The following is a 24,049-nucleotide window of genomic DNA, read 5'->3' as shown; positions in this document are numbered from 1 at the left end:
ATTGTATTACATAATAATATAATAGGGAGATACAAGTAACCTCTCTTTTAATAGTTTCAGTTTTCAGGAACTGAGTTTTCAGGAACTCTCAACTTATTGTTTCAAACAATCTCATTTTATTGTGAAATCTCTTTTTGTTAGTAGTTTCTATATGATTCAAATCTCTCAGAATCCTCCATGGAAAATTCCTAGTGTAACTTAAGATCCTTGCAAATGCCATATTCCTTTTCCCGACTCCTCCCTAGTATTTTCCCCCATGAAGTCTGTAGTGCAGCCTTTGGTTAATATGGAATATTTCTATCTTACTTTGTCTAGGTTTTTTTCATGTTTATTTTTTTTCTTTTTATTTTATGTATTTTTTTTAATTTTAAATTCCAGTATAGTTAACATATAGTGTTATGTTAGTTTCAGGTTTGCAAAATAGGGATTCAACAATATCAGACATCCTCCAGTGCTCATCACAAGTGTACTCCTAAACCCCCATCACCTATCTAACCCACCCCACGACCCACCTCCCATCTGGTAACCATCAGTGTATTCTCTATAGTTAAGAGTTTGTGTCTTGGTTTCTCTCTCTCTCTCTCTCTCTCTCTCTCTCTCTCTCTTTTCCTTTTCTAATTTGTTTTGTTTCTTAACTGTCTCTGCACAGTCAAGGAAACCATTGACAAAACTAAGAGGCAACCTACTAAATGGGAGAAGATATTTGCAAATGACATAGCCATTAAAGTGTTAGTACCCAAAGTATATAACGAATCTATGCAACTCAACACCCAAAAAGTAAACAATCCAATTAGAAATGGGCAGAAGACATGAACAAACATTTCTCCAAAGAAGGCATCCAAATGGCCAACAGTCACATGAAAAGATGTTCGACACTCAACACCAAGGAAATGCAAATCAAAACCACAATGAGATATCACCTCACACCTGTCAAAATGGATAAAATCAAAAACACAAGAAACAAGGGTTGGCAAGAATGTGGAGGAAAAGGAACCCTCTTGCATTGTTGGTGGGAATGCAAACCGGTGCAGACTTGACTAGGTTTAAGCTTCTGCTGATACTACAGCCTTACTTTGCTAATATGGTTACTATTGCCATATTACCTCAGCCTCATGCCTTGTCTTCTTCCTATAGGATAAGGTAATAAAATATATTCATTATCTCTGGTCATCTTCCAAATCTATAAAAAGTTTTTCATTTCACTTCTTTCCTATCATTGTTAAGAACATTACCACTTTTTTCAGTGACTCTGATTCTATGCCTTGCAGGCATTGTTTACATTATAGGATCAACACTTCTTAAAAATTAGAATAGGATGAGGTGTTAAGAGTCAGACAGATCTAACTGGCTCCTATGTGTTTTAATTTCTCTGTAACAACCAGAGTAAATAGTAACGTAGCCCATACCCAGACACCCTAAGAGCTGAATAACCTCTCTGACACCAAAATCCATTTTTGCCTGTTATGTTTTAAAACTGTCACATATTAAGATGTTAGCCTCCTTTTAATTCCATACATGTTCATCTAATTCTGGTCCCCAGAACCAGGAAACCAATATTGATCTCTCTTCCATGTAACAAATATTTTAAAATATGGGAAGAAAATGGTGGTGTCAACACAAAGTGCTATGAGGTACACACTTGTAAGTACCCCCTCTCATAGCCTCTTCCTCCCTTCCCCCCGTCTCCGAGCTGCCCTTACAAATTTCCAAGTCCAGGCCAGACACTATACCCCCTTCAATTACTCCAACATGCTCCAAACAAGATACCTTTCTTCCAATCTTCCATAGTCCAATCCACACACGTGGAAACACGTAAATGGTGTGAATTTGTGTTTAGTATTGATATGAAAGATGGGAAAAAGATGGAAAAAAGACAGAAAGGAAAGAAGTTGCAAAGACAAGAACAAATGGCTGGATAAGCCAATAAGTATCTTAAAACAAAATCCAAGCAAATCTTAACACCTTATAACACAAGGCTTTGCGTGACCTGGCCTCTACTCACCTCTCCAGTCTAGATGGTTTCTGCTCTCCTGTCCCCAGACCTCCTTACAGTCCCTAAGCATACTAACCTCCCATCTGCTGAGAGCTTTGCACCTGTTCTCCCTCCTGCCTCCAACATTCTTCCCCTTATTCTAGCATCTATCCATTTGCCAAATATCAGCCTACTTGTTACTTCTTCAGACTTTTAACCTGATCTTCCTATCTGAAACAGCACCATATTCTTTTTTTAATTGGACTTTACATTTTATTTTATATTTTTCTAAGGTGGCTCCATGCCCAGCGTGGGGCTGGAACTCACCACCCCAAGGTCAAGAGTCACATGCCTACCAACTGAGCCAGCCAGACACCCCTGGACTTTACATTTTAGAGCAATTTTATGTTAACAGCAAAATCAAACAGAAGGTTCAGCTTACACAGTGGTTACCCAACCTTCCAGGGAAGCCACAAATACTAACGTCGGTGACGAATCTGGCCCAAAGGACTCAATAACTTTCAGGAACAAGTGAAATTTATGTATTGAAAAAATATACTTTTATCCCACATATGGAGTTTTTATGCTCATGGACAATACAAAACCATAGAACAGGATAACCAAGAATTTACATTTTGAACATAACCAGAATCAAATCTTCTGTTTTCATGTAACATAATGGAAACATTCATAATTCCTCACTAACAGGTTCTCTGAAGTAAACACAGGTGGTATCCAATTCTTACTTGCATGTAGAGATAATAAAATGAAGCATCTTTTAGGGGGAAATGTTAATCTTGAAATATTTCTTCAGAGGCATACAATATTCTAGGAGCAAGAAGAACAGCATTTTCTGTAGCAAAATGGTTGGCAGGTACAGCAGCCACTTCCATAGCCACAGCCGTATCTGCAACCATAGCCACAGCCACAGCCAGAGCCATATCCACAACCATATCCACAGCCATAGCCACAGCCACAGCCAGAGCCATATCCACAACCATATCCACAGCCATAGCCACAGCCATATCTGGAACCATATCCACAGCCAGAGCCATATCCATAGCCACAACCAGAGCCATATCCACAGCCATAGCCAGAGCCATATCCACAGCCACAGCCAGAGCCATATCCACAGCCCCAGTAAGAGTTTCCATAATAGTTGTAACACATGGTGGCAGAGGGTGAGGTTTCCGTTGAGGGAAAGAGTTCTTCCAAAGTTTGAACGTCACCTACTACCCTGGAACCTTTATATACTGACAAGGAAGGGCCAGGGCATGTAATGAATTTTGTGATTCATGCAATAAATATTTATTTAATATCTAGCATGTATAAGTCACTCCTGTCAGTTGATAATGAGAGGACTTGATCTTTTCACAGCTATAGCATCTATCTTAAATGAAACAATTATTATAGACTCCAGTTTTATTGGGAAACCATGTTTGTTTTTTGTCACCCAGGAATTGTCTTGAGCCAATTACAAATCTGTCGAGAAAGTTTCCATCAATTATCCAATCATCTGAGCACATGATTCCAACGATATATGTAACAAGGCTCTGTGGAGGGTATCAAAGTTTAGGTTTGGAAATATGACTATTAAAATAAGCTTGACTAATTACATTGACTAGCTTACTAAATACTACATAGGGGATTTCATTGGAACTTAATGCTGCCCAATTCAGAACCTCAACATTCTATGTTGTAGAGTTCCTATGAATCCAAATACCCATGCATATGATATTCTGATAATTTTACCCCAAGAGCCATTCCTCAATAAATTTTTATCAACTCCAGGTATTCATTTAGTTCAAACAGAACAACACACACACATACAAATACCCTTTAAAGACTGTTGAGGCGTGCCTGGGTAGCTCAGTTGGTTAAGCATCCAATTTCAGCAACTTCAGCTCAGGTCATGATCTCATGGCTTGTGAGCTCATGCCCCATGTCAGGCTCTGTGCTAACAGCTCAGAGCCTGCAACCTGCTTCAGATTCTGTGTCTCCTTCTCTCTCTGTCCCTTCCCCACTCATGTTCTGTCTCTCTCTCTCTCTCTCTCTCCCTCCCTCCCTCTCAAAAATAAGTAAACTTTAAAAAAATGTTAAAAAAGACTTGAAATTTTTGCAAATCACAAATTTCCTTCAGACATTTTAATCTATGTGACCCCAATAAAATTGTGAAAGAGGTAGATAACTTGTAATATGGAAATTGGAGTACAAAGAGGTTTAGGAACCTTACCGAAAGCTCCACAGTTAATACATTACAAAGATCAAGTGTCTGTTCTTCGTTTCATTACATCAAGTGTCCCTTTCTACTCATTAGAGGCTTAAACACTTATTGTTTCTTATGGTGACCCATTTCGCTGTGAAATTACTCTGTTATAAAATCGCCACACACTTTCAAGTCTCATTATTCCCAGTGTCACTTTGGGTCCTAGGTAAAATTTATTTCAATGTTGTGTTCACAAGCCAGTCTCCTCAAGTATGTCTGAGAGTGCCTCTCGACCTTTCTTTCACTTTCTCTCTATAGCGGTCAACTCTTAATACCTACTGGTATGACTGTCTCCTAATCTCTGTTGATATACAGAAATGATATAGGGGTCACCCAAGTCAACCACACCTCTTACCAGATAATTTAGAGAACAGTAGAGAAAGCCTGTTGTAAACTATCACACACACACACACACACACACACACACATACACACACGCGCGCACACAAATAGCACCTCAGGACAATATACGCTTATTCTTTCCAGTCTAAGTGGATCAGAAGTCTAAGCACAGCCTACCTAGGATCTCTGTTCGGGCTTCATGATATTACACTCAAAGTATCAGCCAGGACATCTGAAAAATCTCTTTCTGTGAAACTTGAGTTTCCAGATTTAGCCAGTATGCCCCAAATATTGCATGAAACATACTAAAAAGTTATCTGGTTTTCATCTAAAATTCAGATTTATTCATCTTGAGTTTCATCTTCTAACCCCAAACATAACATAATCACAGGAATGCTATCCCATCATCTTTGCAAAGGTAAAAGGCAAGTTACAAGACCTGCTCACACTGAAGAGGAGGGAAGCATACAAGGATGCATGTCATTAGAGGTCACCTTTGAATTCAGCCTACCGACACCTGTGAATTTATTCCTTAAGTCCAACTAGTGATTACATTTCCTCCAGCTTTGATGATATCTATTGCAATAAGGCTCTAGGCTATAGACCTTTCCTGAAACGTATTACATCTTTTTCCCCTGTTCAGAGGCTATTTCCCTTTATGATGGACCAACTTCTATTCATCTTTCATATTTCAGCTAGAAGTTTCTCTCTCTTTCAGAAATATGCCTGACTCTTCTTTGTTTATTCTTTGTCTTGGCCTCTCTTCTGTTTTTTCCTTCTGTATTTTTCAAACACCTTTGTTATAATTATATTATAGCAATATTCTGATCTTTGTAGCTTGTAGGGTTTTGTGTATGTGTCTTTTCCACACTTTTAGAAAGTAGGGCTAAAATATTTTAATTCTCTGTCCATAGAACATAATGAAATGTCCCTTATTAGGTACTCAACAAATGCGTGATGATTAAGACTACTCATTCTGGGGCGCCTGGGTGGCACAGTCGGTTAAGCGTCTGACTTCAGCCAGGTCACGATCTCGCGGTCCGTGAGTTCGAGCCCCGCGTCGGGCTCTGGGCTGATGGCTCAGAGCCTGGAGCCTGTTTCTGATTCTGTGTCTCCCTCTCTCTCTGCCCCTCCCCCGTTCATGCTCTGTCTCTCTCTGTCCCAAAAATAAATAAACGTTGAAAAAAAAATTAAAAAAAAAAAAAGGACTACTCATTCCTCTAATTTATAAGAAGTGATTCTATTTCTTCCAAGGAGAATAATCTATCATCATCCTCTTGTGTCCTTCCTTTTCCTAAGCCTGCAATTTCTTTCAAGATTCAAGGAATACTGGGACGCCTGGGTGGCTCAATCAGTTGAGCATCTGACTCTTGGATTTGGCTCAAGTCATGATCTCATGGTTCCGTGAGTTCAAGCCCTGCATTAGGCTCTGCATGGACAGCGTGGAGTCTACTGGGGATCCTCTCTCTCTCTCCCTGTCTCTCTTACCTCCCCCACTCCCATTGTCTCTGTCTCTCTCAAAATAAATAAACTTTAAAAAAAAGATTCAAGGAATATTAAGAACACTGAATTTATTTAACCATGGGTGGTTGAATTTTGACTCCAGTTCTAACAGTCTTTCTGCCTCCCAAATGAAGATAGGATCTCTCAATCCAAAACATATTACATCTGGCTTCTCCCCCTAGATTTGGCAACATAAAAGTTTGTGGTCCTGTATTTTCCTGGTATTAGCATCACCATTATCACAATCAGGTCTCAAAGCTCAAATCCATTTCTAACCTATAGCATCCTACAATAGAATAGGAAATGGATATGTAACACTGGTTAATTCTACCTCTCCCCCAAAATAACCCTAGTAATAGGGTTTTAGATCTATCCCGTGATAGAGCATCTAATGAGGGAATCACTCTTGTTTCAGATGGTGTCACATTGAAAGATCTCTTGTGTTGAGAAATTTGTATGTTATGATCACCCATTCACCCCACCCTGATTAGTGTCTCTGGAAAGACACAGAACACATCTGTAATGCTAGTCTTACTGATTTTGCTATACCAGCCTTTCAGATATATAACTGCATATACTACCCTGAATTCCTTACCATTCTATGTGCAAAGAAAAAATACGTACTTTTTAGATATTACCTTCTCTAGGATTTTCTCCCATCTTCTTTACTGATGATGTTTAAGATCTTATAGGTTCTACCTTCACAAAGTCCCTGATGCTCATCTGTTCCCTTTCATTATCTAGCCTACCATCTAAACTCAGGTTCATTTAACCAGTCCCCAGGTCATTTCTGTACCTCATTATTGAGCCTTCTTTCCCTCCCCTTACAGCCCATTTTTTTCACGAGCATCATTTTCCCAAAGCAGATTTTCGAGGCGTGTGTGTGTGTGTGTGTGTGTTGAATACATGAGTGTGGTTAACATGGAAAGAGTGAAATGGATAGCTCCAGGATCATGAGACACAAATGCTTAAAAACAAACCTTTGAGTAAAATGAAGTAAGAACACATGACTCAGCCAAGAAGGTTCAATATTTTAGGGATGAAATACAAGATATGTAATATTCAGTATGTCATGGATACTGACCAGTCATAATGGAAGCCAGACATACATAACCAGAACGAAGAGTTTAGCATGAGCTCTGTCAATCTCTGAGGAGGTCACAGAAATAATACACAAAAATATGTCAATGACATGTATGACAGAAAAGATACACAAACTTGGGAGGAGCAGTAAAACGTGTTTTATTTGGAAATCATCACAATAGAGAAGCATAGAATAAGAAGATAACAAGTTTAACCTTGGACAATGGCAAAAATGAGGTCTTCCTTCCAAAAACATAGGATAACTCAGACCCCCTCAATTACAATGAAGACTTTCAAGAAGACAGGCAGTTTACCGCAGACTCTGACTACTCACTTCATTCAGATCTGGTGTGATTATGGGACACTGAAACAAAAATGGCTTGGAATAATCATCTTAGAGAAAAAGATGTATTTCAGTTATGTTCTAGCAGCAAGATGAATAACATCTTCTGTAGGAAAATGGTCTGCATCCACAGCAGGCAGAGCCATAGCCAGACTTGTATCCACAGCCGTATCCACAGCCACTGCCCGAGCCGTATCCACAGCCATAGCCACAGCCATATCCAGAACCACAGCCACAGCCATAGCCACAGCCATAGCCACAGCTACCACATGAGTTTCTATAGTAGTTGCAACACATGGTGGCAAGAAATGGAGCTTCAGTAGTTCTTTAGAAGAGCAGATGGAGGTTTCTGGAGTCTGAATGTCATGTCTTCCCCTGAGACCTTTATATACTACCAGAAAAGGGCAGAGCACACAACACAGACTTTGTAGCCGCATTACCACAGCAATTTCATTTTTAAAAAGCTCATCATTTTAAGGACAACAACTTTTTTCAGGTAGTTATGGCCAGGATTTGGCCCTAACTAGTCACGAGAATTACAGGAAAACAGATGTAACCCTCGTATTATAGGTCTGTGGAATGTTAACAAACCTAATTTAGATTTTCACTCGAGGGGGCACTAGCCCTCCTGCAATTCCAGATAAACATACATGGGCACTGAGACGCTCCAGCATCTCCTCTCAGGTTCAACAGGAAAGCATCGTGGCTGGAAGTGAGAGGCAAACAGCAGGTGTATTAGGTGACACATTCTCCGGTTATATCTACAAGAAAGTGGAGGGAACCCAGGTAGAATGGCTACTGCAGTGTGGCTGGAGCAAGAGACAGGTGAGGAGAAGATCTAAGTTAGTATAAATCAGGGATCTGATGCAAAATATCAAAATAAAAACAACCATTATTTTATCCAATATAATATAATCCACTCTAAGACATTTTTCAGTATGACATATATTTTTAAATGTTTATTACTTATTTTTGAGAGAGAGAGAGACAGAGTGTGAGCAAGGGAGGGGCAAAGAGAGAGGGAGACACAGAATCCAAAGCAGGCTCCAGGCTCCAAGCTATCAGCACAGAGACCAATATGGGGCTTAAACTCATGGACCACTAGATCATGACCTGAGCCGAAGTCAGGCATTTAACCAACTGAGCCACCCAGGTGCCCCAGTATGACATACTGTTTTGAAATATCTGCCACTTGCATTGCCAAAATTTTATCTTCCCCACATTCTACTGATTCATTAAAACACAGCTTAGACTATACCCTGTATAGGAAGCATTCCTGGAGTACATGTATTAAGCATAATTCCTCTGTTCTTCCATAGTTTACCTTTATTGTGGTACTGAATATGTTGTATTAGCATGCTGTGCTTTAATGATCTGATTCCCTTCATCGATTGTGTGTTATTTAAGGCCAATAACTGTCTTTATTTTCTGTGAATCTAAAGAACTAGGTAACTCACTAACTGTTGAATGAGAGTCTATGAGATTCCTTCCACCTGTAAAATTATTGTTATTTTAATGGATAGGATGTTATATAAGAAAAATAAATTTGAAGAACAACAATAATTATTATTAACATTTATATTTCTTTCTATAGCTTTTGAGTTACACTCAGATTTATCACTTCATCTGAATCTGACAAAAACAACATAAAGTAGGAAATTGTGGTGTGCATTTTTACACACGTTCCAGATGAGAAAAAGGAGGCTGAGGATACTTAAGTCTTGCCCAAGGATGATAAGTTATTTAGGGGTAGAGTTGAATTCTCTCAATCCTCCCTATAACATAAAAGCTAGGACAGGACCCATGAATTTTTTTTTTCATGAATTATTATTTCCTTCAGTGTTTCAAAAGCGAAATATTCACTTTGTCTGACTGAGATTGCCAGTATTTTGCAACTTTTCTCTTACACTTCGGTCATCTGGATTTTGTTTCTTTACGATCTTCACCTCACAGCCAAAGCAGACAACTCAGCCCCCTCTCAGACCTGCTCCAGGACTCCTCTTAAGCACCACATGGTGGTACTAGGACTGTCCCTCTGCATCTGCAATCTCTGTCTACTGAGAGTACCGTCTTCATAACATTTTGTAAGTCAGCATTTAAGTAGAAATGACGGTAACTTTTCTAGACATCTCAAATTTTAGTCAATATAGATTAAAGCATCTGGATCCACAAGTACAATGTCAAAATTAAAACCTGAAACATTCTAGATTGCCTTCTAATTATGACTGTCCCAATTTTCATAATTCTTTCCACTAAAACATATTCAACATTGGCTCCATTCCTGAAAACTCCATGACCCCTTGACATTTCACATCACCTGCTTTCTAAACCATCTTTGGTATCATCGTATTTACCCTCATCGTTCCGTTGATTCTTTTTCCAGACAGTGACTAAACAATTAATGTTACAAGAATTTTTGAAGACCTGCATCATGCAAGTGCTATTCTAGGGCATAGGATATTGAACAAAAAGTATGTATCTAGAGCTCAAGGATGAGTTCTGTGCTTTAGAAACTCTAGGGAGAGTGAATCATCATTTCCATTAGACCATTCTTTATGTTTCCACCTCGTGCTACATGAAATATTAGATTGTATTCAATGTTTGCTCTTCCTTCCCCGTTAGCTCTTCAATATGCTGCAACCAATACCTATGGTTATCACCACCCCCTTAATAAAAACTTTTTTTATTATAGATCTCACCCCTTCTGCCAAATCGAATGGAAACTTCTCTACTAATTAATAGAACTTGATACAAAAAAAAAAAAAAAACAGGACCCAATCATCAGAAAATAAACTACTTTACTAATACCCATTAATTTGTTATGAAAAGTACATTGACAAACACAATGTCAATTTACTTGGCATCAAAACATATGTCAGAGTTCATAACTATGGAATACATGTATGATAGATGTACAGAACATCTACCTTGGGAGTCTAACCTATGTATCTGACATGAGAATATTGGGATTATGGATTAAAATTCTGGAATTATCAAAATACTGCCAATATTAACAGATATAATATATAAGGTTGAGCCATATACAAAGTTTTAGGTTAAAATGGTTAAATGTCAGCCACTTCACTATGAGCAACCTAATAATAAATATAATAACAAAAATGTACTGCATTCTCACAGTGGTAGAGTTTTGCATATTTTATTTATTTTGTACTTCCAACAATCCTGATTTAGCACTCTTTTAGCATTTTACCTCTGAATATACTGAGGCTCAGAGGTGTTAAATAATATCAGCTCATAACTGATGGAGCTAAAGCACAAGTAGTGTGACTCTGGATCCTGGACCCTTAATCACTATCCACACAATTTTCTCCTTGGAAGTGTAATCATTGGGATGGCCTTGAGGAAATGATATTTTGCAGAAGGAGAATGTGGTTAAATCCAACGTTTCATGCAAGGGGAACGTAGATACCAACTTAAGATAAGCTCTAAAGATTTCTGGACATAAAGAAATATTGTAACCCCTCTTACTGATTTCTGTGGAGTTTTATTTTTCTTTTTCAGGTTTATAAATAATACGTCCACATTTTTAAACTTTCAAAAAAGTAAGTTTATTCTCAATAACAAGAGGCATGTGGGCAGTGGCCTGCCATTTAATTGTTTAATGACCTCTGCTGAAGGTAGGGGGTCTGATTTGCCAATTTCCGTGATGTAAATATCCTTAGCATGACTAGTTTCAGATTAAATGGCTTACAAAATTCCTGAAAGTCTATATCATCTTTTGATACTCTAATAAATTAACTTTCATGTTTACAACTTAAATCAATATGCCACTTCTTTTGTGTTTGGGGTAAGGCAGGTATCCATCTTTTCTTTATCTTAAACAGTAAATTGATTAATCCCATTTACTGAACAAACTATCTCAAATGAAAACCTTGTTACTAAGCACCCCTGAAGTCTTTAGCACTGGCTATTGTGGTCTTACTTCCCCAGAATGATCTACTCCCTATACCTTGATAACAGGTGGACAAACATGGCTTCTCTTCTAGGCCGAAGTCCTCACTGGCCAGCTTGTTGTGACTTTATAAAGCCAAACTGTACAATAGGAATGTATTATTAAACACATACATTTTAGAAGTTTCCAGTAGCCACATTTTAAAAAAATTAAAAGAAACAGATGAATTGATTTTATAGCATATTTTACTTAACCTAATATATTCAAAATATTATAACAATATTTAACCAATATTTTTTAATTATTTGATATATAGTTTTAATTATTTTTTATACCAAATCTTTAAAATCTAGTGTGTACTTTATACTTCAATGCATTTCATTTTGGACTAGCCATATTTCAAGTGCTCAATGGTCATATCCCTCTAGTGGCTACCATCTTGGACAACGTAACTTAAGAGAATCTCAGAATTCCTATATGGGTGTAATACTGATTATAAGCTTTCCAACAGAGGTTACTACTTAAGCAGTAAGCTGTCAACTTATTCATTTCTTTTTAAAATTCCTCTTCCTTGAATTTTATTTTCCTTCACATGTAGCAGATCAATTTCAACTCATCCTTCATGGCTTTGCTCATATGTCATTCTCCTTTAGAAGCAATATCTTGTCTAGTACTCCTTTTCTACATTATGACTCATTTTGGCTTCTCCTTTGAATTCTTCCTCAGCATCCCTATAACACCTATAAACATGCATGCTATAATGTGAATGTATGATTTATTATTTTGTATCCAAATGAATATCTTTAATTATTGGAAGAAGGAACTGTGTGTTCTTTGTGCCTCTGTCCCCAACATCAATCATAACATGTAGCTGGATCATGGATGTTAAAATTTGTTAAATTAAAAAAAAATAATAAAAAAAATAAAAAAATAAATAAAAAAAAAAAAAATTTGTTAAATTACCAAAAGAACAAATGCCTGATTTTATAATTTAGTACATCAACAATATGCAATAGCTCATCAAAGAAAAAGATCTTGAGTTTCTTCATGAAGAAGCTTTAATGCTTAAATAATTTCCTGATTATAAAAAGTAATCACTTTTATCAATGGTATCCATTTCCTCCATTATGTGACCCAATGTCTGAAGCCATATCTTCATTTTTCCCAGCCTTCCCTGATGAATGGTACACACACACACACACACACACACACGAACTATCTCTGATTTTATCAACCTATCTCTCTTTTACAATTTTAATTTCCTCATTTACTCAAGATGAGAGTCATAATTATTTTGGTTTTTTTTATTTTATATAAAAGAGTATTTTAATTCTTATCCTTAGGAACTATAAAGAATATACATGATTTGGAAATGAAACTGTACCAAACAATGGCCAAAGAAAAATCATCCACTCTATGCCTTTTCTTTGGTCTGGTCACTCAGAAATACGTTATCAGCTATGATTGCTGTTGCTTGTCACCTCACATTAATTTTATCCGTGTATTTGCCATAATCTACTGTCCCTTACATGTAAATTCCGGACCCTTTTTTCACATACTGGTATACCATATCTCTGAGGCCTGGTTGGAATACTGATATTCTGCACCATGTTGTCTTTTGACTGACATCACCCATTTGGTATATTCCAGTCTCCCCTGACCACCACATCTCATTCATCGCTAGAGAAAATATTGTGACCAGGTTTTTCCCCTCCACCTGTCTCATGATGGGGTCCTGACCCACCCACCCACTTTTCCTACGATTTAGTCTTTGGTCTTCCCACCTAGCAAAGAACTTGTGGTTCCCTCCCTCTCTCACTAACTGTGACATTCTACACAATTGTTTATTGACTAAGAGAGTCACAATATTTGTGATTTGAACATATATTTAATGTTACTTCATGAAGACTGTTGTTTGGATATGTAAATGACCTTATAATACTTAAAAAAATCGTATCCCCACATTTTTAAAAATTTCTGTGATGACAAAGGCCATATGAAACAATGAGTAGATTTTCAACCACAAGCAATCATTAGAAGTAGCTTCTCTTCTTTGTAAGACTAAATGTATATTATGCAAAGCAGTCAGTCCTCAGCTCTGACTAACAAATGTTCCATCACTGAAAACTGTCCAACTCTTGAAAGCACCCCGGTTTCCTCACCAGTAAGACACATTATATGCTGGGCATAGCCTCACTCCAGGGCTGACCTTGATGGCAGAACCATCTTCCTTGGAATTGGCCATGTTGTGGAGTCTCCAAACTCCAGGAACCTCAGATTCACAGTTTGTGAAGTGACCTTTGTCATGGGGATGAGTCAGTGAGTCATTTTTCACTGCTGGTTGAAATTGACTCTGAAAAGACATTTTTTATTGTAAGATCTACATGTTAGTGTTCTGGAAAGGCATATGAGGAAAAACCCTGAAGTCAGACCCCAACAAACTCGTAGACTCTCAAACTCAGAAAGGACTGGGCTTTTCATCCCATTCTTATCTGCACCGAGTAGGGCACTCAAAGACACCTTTAAAGCACTAGTCCTTGTACTTTCAAACTGGTAGTTATGGCACCACTGATAATACCCAAAACTTAATGAATTTCTCTTTCCTTTTACACTTCCTACTGTCCTTTCTAGACTTTCTTACAACTGCCAAAATTTCAGATGACACAAAACTTCAAAATACTGCCCAGAACTGTATCCAATACTTCAAACTGCACTGTCTTCCCCAGGAGGCTGTTTTATTTCCACCATAACAATCATCCATTTAAATTTATTTTAATTATGGGCACCTGGGTGGCTCAGTCGGTTGAGCATCTGACTTTGGCTCAGGTCATGATCTCACGGTTCGTGAGTTCAAGCCCCGTGTCAGGCTGTGTGCTGACAGCTCAGAGCCTGGAGCCTGCTTCAAATTCTGTGTCTCCCTCTCTCTCTGCTCCTCCCCCGCTCAGCCTCTCTCTCTCTCTCTCTCTCTCCCTCTTCTTCAAAAACAAATTTTAAAAAAACATTAAATTTATTTTAATTCTTACTTTTCTTTTTATTATTACCTACTAGAATGTAAACACTCTGACAGCAGGAAACCCGTCTACAATGTTGGACCTGTATCTTCAGTGTGTAAGACAGTTCCCTTTCGAAACTATTCAAAACTATTTGCCAGTTAAGTGACTAATATCAATTTCACAAACTCAATATATGCAAACAAATGTGTTTGCACTTGCATCAAAATGCAGATGACATGATACCACATTTTTATTCTACTTATCCTTTCCTTAGTTATTCATCCATCACCTGAGTCTGCTTCCAATTTCTCATTAATCCTGGGAACTCTCTTCCATTCCATTTATCCTTTAAGTGCTCAAGCCACACCTCCGCTCCTTTGGGCTTCTGTCACAGCCTCCTGAAGAGGTGACATCCCACCTCATCTTTCCCCTTCACCTCCATTCTAGATACAGTGTGATTTTCAGGACTCAGTTCTGAAATACTGTGTGAGGGCTGAGTATGAAGGATGCAAGAAGAATAGGTGGAGAAGACATTATCTCTGATGTACACAAGAGAAGAAATGCTTGTATTGTATCAAGGAGAAAAGTCAAGGGTTCATGAAATATATTGTCAGCTGGATTTCAAGAGACACCATAACACCTCAAAAAAAGGAGTAATTCACAGGCAAGAACACAGAGATGTGTTAGAAGCAAAGAACCATTTTTATTGAGAATAAGGGATTTGCCTAGCTGTGGAATGTTAGGATCATTGCCACAGTCACAAAACAGAATCCAGATTAAGGGAGTAAAGCCCAACATATGGAAAACAGTAAGATGATACTACACAGCCACAAGATGCCATCCTACAAATGTTAATGGTGGTCAAATCTTCTACAAAGCATGCAATTTCTTAGATATAGAAGTCTTGGGGTATGGATTCTTGAATCAGCCTTCTCTTAAGGCATGTCATTTCAGAAACAAGTGGGGTTTGAACAGTGATGTTCTAGCAGCAAGAAGAATAACATCTTCTATAGAAAAATGGCCGGTAGGCACAGCAGCTGGAGCCATAGCCATAGCCACAGCCATATCCGGTGCCATAGCCACAGCAGGAGCCATATCCACAGCCAGAGCCACAGCCATACTGTGAGCCATATCCACAGCCACATCCAGTACCATAGCCACAGCCATAGCCTGTTCCATAACCACAGCCATAATAGGGGCCACATCCACAGCCATAGCCATATCCGCAGCCATAGCCACAGGAGTTGCCATAGTTGCAACACATCTTGTCAAGAGAAGAGAATTCACGCTGATGGCGAGAGGATGTGGTGAAGTGCATGTCTTCTACTAGCCTTGGACCTTTATATACTGCCAGTAATTGACAGAGCATGCCATTCATCCCCTGACTTACCCAACAAATATGTAAGCAACTATGCTGTGCCAGTAACTGTCAACAATCAGTAATGTCTTGGGTAAAATAAACTGTTTATTTGGGGGTGACTCTCATTTTATTTAAAGAGCAACAATTTTTTTAACTTTATTTATTTTGAGAAATAGAGCATGAGCAGAAGGGAGGCAGAGAGACAGAGGGAGAATCCCAAGCAGGCTCCACACTGTCAGCACAGAGTCCAATCTCATCAACTCAAGAACCATGAGATCATGACTTGAGCTGAAATCAAGAGTCAGATGCTTACCAGACTGAGCCACCCAGGTGACCCTATTTAGAGGCAGCATTTTAATTTACTCTGCCAAAGAATTATCTCAGTAGCATCATGTGCTCTACATAGAACAGATACCAAACTTCACAACCTCCTATCTTTTAATATATTTCATATAACAAGTTTAGGGGGAATTTAGGAAAATTTTGTCCCTCTTGATCTCTCCTCCTTCTCAAAACATCTACCTCTGCCCTTGGGGAAGGAAATAACTCCCAACTCCTTTCTGGAATCATCACAACTTCTTGGCAGGCTTCTTGCACCCAGATACCTACTGTATATGACTACTGTCTCTTTGTGGGAGAAACCAGGGATGATGATAATATCAGGGCACAGAACAACCCCCAACAACATTGAAAGGTCTAAAGTCAGATGTCAATAGTGCTGAGATTCTGAAACCTTGGTTTATAACATCGCATCTATAAACTACGTTCTTTATTTTTTTTCATTTTTTTAATGTTTATTTATTTTTGAGAAAGAGACAGAGCACGAGCAGGGGAGGAGCAGAGAGAGAGGGAGACACAAAATCTGAAGCAGGCTGCAGGCTGCGAGCTGTCATCACAGAGCCTGACGCGGGGTTCAAACTCACAAACCGCAAGATCATGACCTGAGCTAAAGTCGGACGCCCAATGGACTGAGCCACCCAGGTGCCCTAGGTTCTTTCTTTATTGCTGTCTAAGTCCAAATACTCCTTTCTTCTCAACTAAACCAAGCATCTGACCTTTCCATCAGCAGATGTGTAGTTTAAAAAAAAGTTGTTTACTTTTTGTTTGTGATGTTTTTGGTTATTTTTGTTGTCTAAGTCACTATTTTCAGATTCAGGCACAATCCAAAATTTAACTTTTTACTATAACAGCTATGAAATCCGTGTTGGAAGTACAAACTCAGGAAGATTATTCCTTCTACTCCACTTTCAAATTTCAACAACAAAGTAATGAGTGCCAACAAGTCCTTTATCAAGTGCTTTCAACAGAGATTTTTCATAAAGCTGCTGATTTCCTTTTCTGAGAACTTTAATTATTAGACATTTTTCCTTCAGTTAAGAATACTTCCAACTGATTTTTCTTATACTGGTCACTGGTCTGTTTGATTGCTATGTGTCATCACTAACAAGAAGCTTAAAGAAAACATATCCCACGCAATTGTTCTTTACCTTTTATTTTCTCTCCTTTTCTGTCAGTCTTGAAATTCGACATGACAAATTCTAATGCAAAGGTTATCTAGAATAGACATGTTAATTTTCAAAAACCCACTTTCTGGTCACAATATGCCTGATCTATTGAAAATCATTCCTATATTTATTGCATTATTTCTAGTACATTTCCATTCAGATCTCTAGATACTGATCCATAACAGCAGAAAAAAATCTATATTTTGTACATCTCTGAGTCACAAGTTCTAAGTAGACTGCCTGGCATGTAATTTGAAATCAATCAATATTTCCACCGATAAAAACAGATGCATTAAAACAAAATATGTTCTAACATTGGAGTGTTCCCATTTTACTCAAGCTGAAACTTTCAAATGTTCTGTGACTAAGAGAGTCACAAATTTCACATTTTGAATATATGTGTTAGCTTACAAAGACATATTTCCAGAGGTATTAGTTATCTTAAATGTTTCATAAATGATCGGCACTTCACTACACATGTAAATTTTGATATACATGACTAATTAATGATATTCTGCCCTCCTCCAGAAAGTATTCAATGACAAGGACATAAATGAAACCATAAGTTAAATGTTCAGTGAACTTCATTATTAGAATTCCCTACCCATCTTTGTAGGGTTTCCCCACTCATATTGACCCAAAGGACAGTCAGTCCCCATATCTGACTTAAAGATGTTCCATCTGTGAAAAATGCCCAACTCTTGAAAGAAACCATGTCTCTTCATCAGCAGAACATGTTATATCCTGGGCATAGCCTCACTCCAGGGCTGACCTTGATGGCAGCACTATCTTCCTTGGAATTGGCCATGTTGTGGAGTCTCCAAGCTCCAGGTACCTCAGACTCAGACTTTATAATGACCCTTGTCATGGAGATGAGTTAGTGAGTCGCTTTTCACTGCTGGCTGAATTTGACCCTGAAAAATATTTTCTACTGTAGGATCTAAAGGTTAGAGTTCTGGAATGGCACATGAGGAAAGGACATTGAAAACAGACCCCAACAAACTAGTAGGTTCTCAAACTCAGAAAGAACTGGGCTTTACATCCCATTCTTATATCTGTACCAAGTAATGCTGTAAATGCTACCATTAAAGCACAGGTCCTTGCTTTTTTCAACTGAAAATTGTGGCAGCACTGATCATACCCAAAACTTAATGAATTTCTTTTCCACCCTTTTTATTTAGTGTTGTCCTTTCTAGTCATTCTGTCAACTTGGATCAGTTCATTTGACACAAAACATCAAAATACCTCCCTGAACTATCTCTCTAATATTTCAACCTTCATTGTCTTCCCCAAGAAGCTGTTTTATTCCCCCCAAGCAAATTATGTGTCTAAATTTGTCACAATTAATTTGTAACATATTTATTAAAACCAACAAGATGTATACACTCTGAGGGTAGGAAATTCATCTACAATTTTTCTACTGTGTATTCAGTGTGTTGGATGGTTCTCTTTCAAACACATTCAAAAGTATTTGTCAATTAAGTAACTTAAATCAATTTCCTCAAACTCAATTTATGCCAACAAATATATTAGCAAATCCATCCAATTCAGATGATATGATACCATGCTTTTCTTCTAACTTACCCTTTCCTTGGTTCTTTACACTTCAGCTGAGGCAGCTTCCAATTTCGCAGAAATACCAGAAACTCTCTTTTCCATCACATTCATCCTTTAAGTGATCAGGCCACACCTCCTTTCCCTCGGGCTTCTGTCACAACCTCCCAAGAGGTTCCATCCCTCCTCGTCCTCATCTTTTCCCTCCACATCCATTCTATCTACAGTGTGATTTCCAGGGCACAGTTCTGCAGTACTGTGCTAGAGATATGAGACTTAGGTGGAGAAGACATTATATCGATGCATGTAAGAGAAGAAATGCTTGTATGATATCCAGAGAGACCCGGGTACATGAAATATATTGTCAGCCCAATTTTCAAGAGAGGCCATAACACCTCAAGATATGAGGCTTTCTCAAAAAAGACTAGAGACATTTGATAGAAGGAATGAAACATTTTTTATTGAGAATAAGGGATTTGCCCAAATGTGGGATGTTCGAATCCTTGCCACAGTCACAACACAGAATGCATACTAAGGGAGTAAGAACAACACTTTTTGGAAAACTGTTAGATGATACTCGATAGCCTCAAGCCACAAGATGCCATGCTACAAATGTTACTGGAGGTCACATCTTCTATGACACATGAAATGTTCTCGATATATAAATCTCTATATATAAATATAGATCCTTGAATGAGCATTCTCTTAAGGCATGTCATTTCAGAAGCAAGTGGGGCTTGGACAGTGATGTTCTAACAGCAAGAGGAATAACAACTTCTATAGCAAAATGGCTGGTAGCCACAGCAGCTGGAGCCATAGCCATAGCCACAGCCATATCTGGTGCCATAGCCACAGCCATACCCTGAGCCATAACCACAGCCATAACGGAGGCCATAACCACAGCCATAATAGGGACCACATCCACAGCCATAGCCATTGCCACAGCCATAACCACAGGAGTTGCCGTAGTTGCAACACATCTTGTCAAGAGAAGAGAATTCACGTGGGTTGTGAGAGGATGTGGTGAACTGTGTGTCTTCTATTAGCCTTGGACCTTTATATACTGTCAGTAATTGGCAGAACATATCATTCATCCCCTGACATACCCAACAAATATGTAAGCACTTCTGGTATGCCACTCACTGTCAACAATCAATAAATGTCTTGGGAAATGTGACTTCATTCTTTGGAGTCTCCAGTTATATTTAAAGAACAGCATTTTAATTTGTTCTGCCAAAGAATCTCTCACTAGAATCATGGGCCATACGTAAAACTGGTACCCACCTTCACAACTTACTGTCATTTAACTTACCTTATATATCATCGTTGAGGGACATTTAGGAAAATTTGGTCCTCTTGATCTCTCCTCTTTCCTAAACTATCTACCTGTCCCCATAGGGAAGGAAATAACTCCCATCCTCTTTCTGGAATCATTGCAAATTTTTGCCTGCCTGCTCACACCCAGATACCTACTGCAGATATCTACTAGCTCCAAGTGTGATAAACAAGGGTGATGCTAATTCCAGCCAACAGGATAAAGCCCAACAACACTGGAATATCTGCTGCACAATGCCAATAGTGTTGAGATCTAGAAACCTTGGTTTGTAACCTCACATCTATATATTCTCTCTTTATTGGTGTCTAATTCCAAATACTTCCTTTTTTCTCAACTAAACCCTTTATCCAATCATCCCATTACCAGACATGAAGTCAGAAAGAAAGGAAGAAAGAATTAAAGGAAAGAAGGAAGGAAGGAAGGAAGGAAGGAAGGAAGGAAGGAAGGTGTCCCTGTTTTTTGTTGGTATGGTTGTTTCTTGGGATGTTTCTGCTCATCTTGGGTGTCCTGGCTTTACATCAATCACCTTTCCATGAATCTGGCAGAACCCAAATTTGTATTACTTTTTACTGTGACAACTATAAAATCCAAGCTGGAAGGGAGAACAAACTCAGGAAGATCATTCCTTCTACTCCACGCTAAAATTTCCCATCAACGAAATGTGTGACATCCAGTCTTTTACTCAATGCTTTCAGCTGGGAATTTCATAAAACTGCTGATTTCCTTTCCTGTGATCATTCCTTGGTTGACAGTATTTCCTACTACATTTAGACTGGTCTATCTGATCACTCTGCTGTAATTCATCCCTTACCAGAAGTTTAAGAAAATATACCCACTACAATTGTTCTTTAGATTAATTTTTTCTACTTCTCTACCATTCTTGAAATTCACAACTATAAGCTCTAATGCACAAAATCCCTAGAATACACACTTTGCTTTTCCAGCATGCTCTTTCTTGTCACAATACTCCTGAACTATTGGAAAAGATGTCTAGCTTTCTTGCAGTATTTCTAGTAACTTTCCGTTCAGGTTTCTGAATACAGATCCATAATGGCAGAAAAATAATTTCTTATTCTGTGCACCCCTCTTTCCCGATGAAGTAGAGCCGGGCACATAATTTGAATTCAGTCAATATTTCCCCGGTAAAGAAACGCATTAAAACAAAAAGGTGTTCAAGTGTTGGTGTGACATTAGAAGTTATAAGATAATTCAATATATTATCACCATGTTCTCATTCCAATCTACTCTTTCTATCCTGAAAGTGTCAAAAGTTTTTAACTAGTGAGACTGAAATATCACATTTTGAGGATACTTGTCAGTTTATGAACACCTTGTCACAGAGGTGCAAGTTATCTTATATATCTAATAAATATTCGACCCTTTATGGATATGTAAATTGTGATATAAAAGCCTAACTGATGATGTTCTTCCCTCCTTCAGAAAGCCTTCAAAGACAAGGAACAATATGGAACAATGAATAGACTTTAACAAACTGTAATTATTGGAATTCCTTCCCCTGTCTGTAGGATTTACCCACCCTTGACTAACCCAGAGCACAGGCAGTCCTCAGAACAGACTTAGGATGTTCCATACTGAAAACTTCAAACCCTTGACAGAAGCCCTGTTTCTTCCACAGCAGGACACTTAATATCCTGGGCATAGCCTCATGCCAGAGCTGACCTTGATGGCAGGGTTATCTTCCTTGGAATTGGCCATGTTGTGGATGGAGTCTTTTAGCTCCAGTGTCCTCAGACTCAGACTTTCTGCAGTGACTTTTGTCATGGAGATGAGACAGTGAGTCATTTATTCTGCTGGTAGAAATTGAGTCTGAAGAGACTTTTTTCTGATGTATGCTCTAACATACATGTTAGAGCTCTGGAAGGCACAAGAGGAAAAGGCACATGAGGAAAAGACACTTTGGTAAGAACCCAACACAATTGTAAGCTCGCAAACTCCCAAACTATCCCTTGCTTTTTTCCACTACAAATTGTGGCACCACCAATCAAACCCCAACCTTCATGAATTTCTCTTTCCCTTTATATTACAAGTGTTCTTTCTAGTATTTCTTTCAAATAGCATCAGTTCATTTGACACAAAATGTCAAAATACCTCCTTGAACTATCTCCTCAATCCTTCAGCCTGCAATCTCTTCCCAAGTAAGATGTTTTATTGCCTCCATAAGGATGATCTCTCCAAATTAACTTCAACTAATTCCTACTTATTTTTAAATATCGCCATTAGAATGTCAACACTCTGAGAGCAAGAAAGTACTCCACACTTTTCCCCCTGTATCTTCAGTGTGTAAGATAGTTCCCTTTCAAAAGCATTCTAAACTATTTGTGAGTTAAGTGACTGAAATCAATTTCCCCACTCTCAATATATGCCAACAAATACATCTGGACTTCCATTAAATTACAGATGATACAATACCACAACTTTTTTCTAAATTATTCTTTCCTTAGTTCATTAGACAACTGAGTCCATTTCTAATTTCTCATTAATCTGGAAAGTCTCTCTTCCATTCCATTCATCCTTGAAGTACTCACCCACACCTCCTCTCCCTGGAGCTTGTCTCACAACCTCCAAAAGAGGGAACATCCCTCGTTGCCTTTCCCCTCCACCTCCATTCTACCTACATAGAGTGTGATTTCCAGATGAAAGTTCTGAAATATCTGTGATTTGTGTTGAGGTGTGAGGGCCTGGGCATGAGGGGTGCAAGGCACAGGTAGAAAAGGCATTTTCTCTGATGCACATAAGATAAGAAACGCTTGCATTATATGAAGGAAGAGCCCTCATGTGCATGAAAAATATTGTCACGTAGATTTTAAAGAGAAGTCATAATACCTCAAGAAAAGGAGTAATTCACAAGCAAGAACACAGAGATATATTAGAAGCAAAGAATCATTTTTATTGAGAATAAGGAATTTGCCCAACTGTGGGGTGTTAGGCTTGTTGCCACAGTCAGATGACAGAATCCAGAGTAAAGGAATAAACACCAACATTTAGAAAACAGTCAGATGATACCACACAGCCTTGAGGTACAAGATGCCATGCTAGAAATGTTGCTTGGAGGTGAGAGTCTCTGTGAAGCATGAAATTTTGTGGATATAGAAAATGTGAGGTATGAATCCTTGATTCAGCCCTCTCATTAGATGTGTCTTATTTAGAGGACAATGGGGTGATGTTCTAGCAGCAGGAAGAATAACATCTTCTATAGCAAAATGGCCAGTAACCATTGCAGCTGGAGCCATAGCAGCCGGAGCCATAGCCACAACCACAGCCATATCTGGGGCGGTAGCCACAGCAGGAGCCATATCCACAACCAGAGCCACAGCCATACCAGGAGCCATATCCACAGCCATAGCCAGGACCATAACTCCAGCTGTAATAGGGGCCATAGCCACAGCCGTAGCCATAGCCACAGCCATAGCCACAGCCATAGCCACAAGAGTTGCCGTAGTTGCAACACATCTTGTCAAGAGAAGAGATTTCACGTGGGTTGTGAGAGGATGTGGTGAACTGTGTGTCTTCTACTAGCCTTGGACCTTTATATACTGTCAGTAATTGGCAGAACATACCATTCATCCCCTGACATACCCAACAAATATGTAAGCACTTCTGGTATGCCACTCACTGTCAACAATCAATAAAAGTCTTGGGAAATGTGACTTCATTCTGTTGGAGTCTCCAGTTATATTTAAAGAACAGCACTTTAATTTGCTCTGACAAAGAATTCTCTCACTAGAATCATGAGCCATACATAAAACTGGTACCCAGCTTCACAACTTGTTGTCATTTAATTTACCTTATGTTCATGGTTGAGGGACATTTAGGAAAATTTTGTCCTCTTGATCTTTCCTCTTTCCTAAACTATCTACC

At 38.5% G+C, this 24,049-nt stretch overlaps 5 protein-coding genes across 5 annotated transcripts; all 5 read right to left on the bottom strand.

The window, feature by feature from the left end:
- Positions 1–2,528: 2,528 nt before the first annotated feature.
- Positions 2,529–3,172, bottom strand: LOC122492300 (keratin-associated protein 21-1-like). The gene has a single exon (XM_043596012.1). The coding sequence runs from the start codon at positions 3,140–3,142 to the stop codon at positions 2,801–2,803; it is 342 nt and encodes a 113-aa protein (XP_043451947.1). The 5' UTR covers positions 3,143–3,172; the 3' UTR covers positions 2,529–2,800.
- A 4,378-nt stretch (positions 3,173–7,550) lies between these two features.
- LOC122492299 (keratin-associated protein 21-2-like) lies at positions 7,551–7,806 on the bottom strand. The gene has a single exon (XM_043596011.1). It carries the CDS (start codon positions 7,804–7,806, stop codon positions 7,591–7,593), a length of 216 nt encoding a protein of 71 aa, XP_043451946.1. The 3' UTR covers positions 7,551–7,590.
- A 7,288-nt stretch (positions 7,807–15,094) lies between these two features.
- Positions 15,095–15,716, bottom strand: LOC122492297 (keratin-associated protein 6-2-like). The gene has a single exon (XM_043596010.1). The coding sequence runs from the start codon at positions 15,677–15,679 to the stop codon at positions 15,398–15,400; it is 282 nt and encodes a 93-aa protein (XP_043451945.1). The 5' UTR covers positions 15,680–15,716; the 3' UTR covers positions 15,095–15,397.
- Positions 15,717–19,272: 3,556 nt separating this feature from the next.
- LOC122492296 (keratin-associated protein 21-1-like) lies at positions 19,273–19,852 on the bottom strand. Its single transcript, XM_043596009.1, has one exon. It carries the CDS (start codon positions 19,812–19,814, stop codon positions 19,587–19,589), a length of 228 nt encoding a protein of 75 aa, XP_043451944.1. The 5' UTR covers positions 19,815–19,852; the 3' UTR covers positions 19,273–19,586.
- A 3,201-nt stretch (positions 19,853–23,053) lies between these two features.
- Positions 23,054–23,679, bottom strand: LOC122492295 (keratin-associated protein 6-2-like). Its single transcript, XM_043596008.1, has one exon. It carries the CDS (start codon positions 23,639–23,641, stop codon positions 23,357–23,359), a length of 285 nt encoding a protein of 94 aa, XP_043451943.1. The 5' UTR covers positions 23,642–23,679; the 3' UTR covers positions 23,054–23,356.
- Between the last annotated feature and the right edge of the window lie 370 nt (positions 23,680–24,049).

This window comes from Prionailurus bengalensis, chromosome C2 (assembly GCF_016509475.1).
Source record: "Prionailurus bengalensis isolate Pbe53 chromosome C2, Fcat_Pben_1.1_paternal_pri, whole genome shotgun sequence".
NCBI lineage: Eukaryota > Metazoa > Chordata > Mammalia > Carnivora > Felidae > Prionailurus > Prionailurus bengalensis.
This window is presented reverse-complemented; position numbering and strand designations above follow the sequence as displayed.

What these genes read in the sequence shown, in the direction of transcription:
- LOC122492300 (XM_043596012.1), bottom strand. Translation starts at nt 3,142, where the DNA reads ATGTGTTACAACTATTATGGAAACTCTTACTGGGGCTGTGGATATGGC.
- LOC122492299 (XM_043596011.1), bottom strand. Translation starts at nt 7,806, where the DNA reads ATGTGTTGCAACTACTATAGAAACTCATGTGGTAGCTGTGGCTATGGC.
- LOC122492297 (XM_043596010.1), bottom strand. Translation starts at nt 15,679, where the DNA reads ATGTGTTGCAACTATGGCAACTCCTGTGGCTATGGCTGCGGATATGGC.
- LOC122492296 (XM_043596009.1), bottom strand. Translation starts at nt 19,814, where the DNA reads ATGTGTTGCAACTACGGCAACTCCTGTGGTTATGGCTGTGGCAATGGC.
- LOC122492295 (XM_043596008.1), bottom strand. Translation starts at nt 23,641, where the DNA reads ATGTGTTGCAACTACGGCAACTCTTGTGGCTATGGCTGTGGCTATGGC.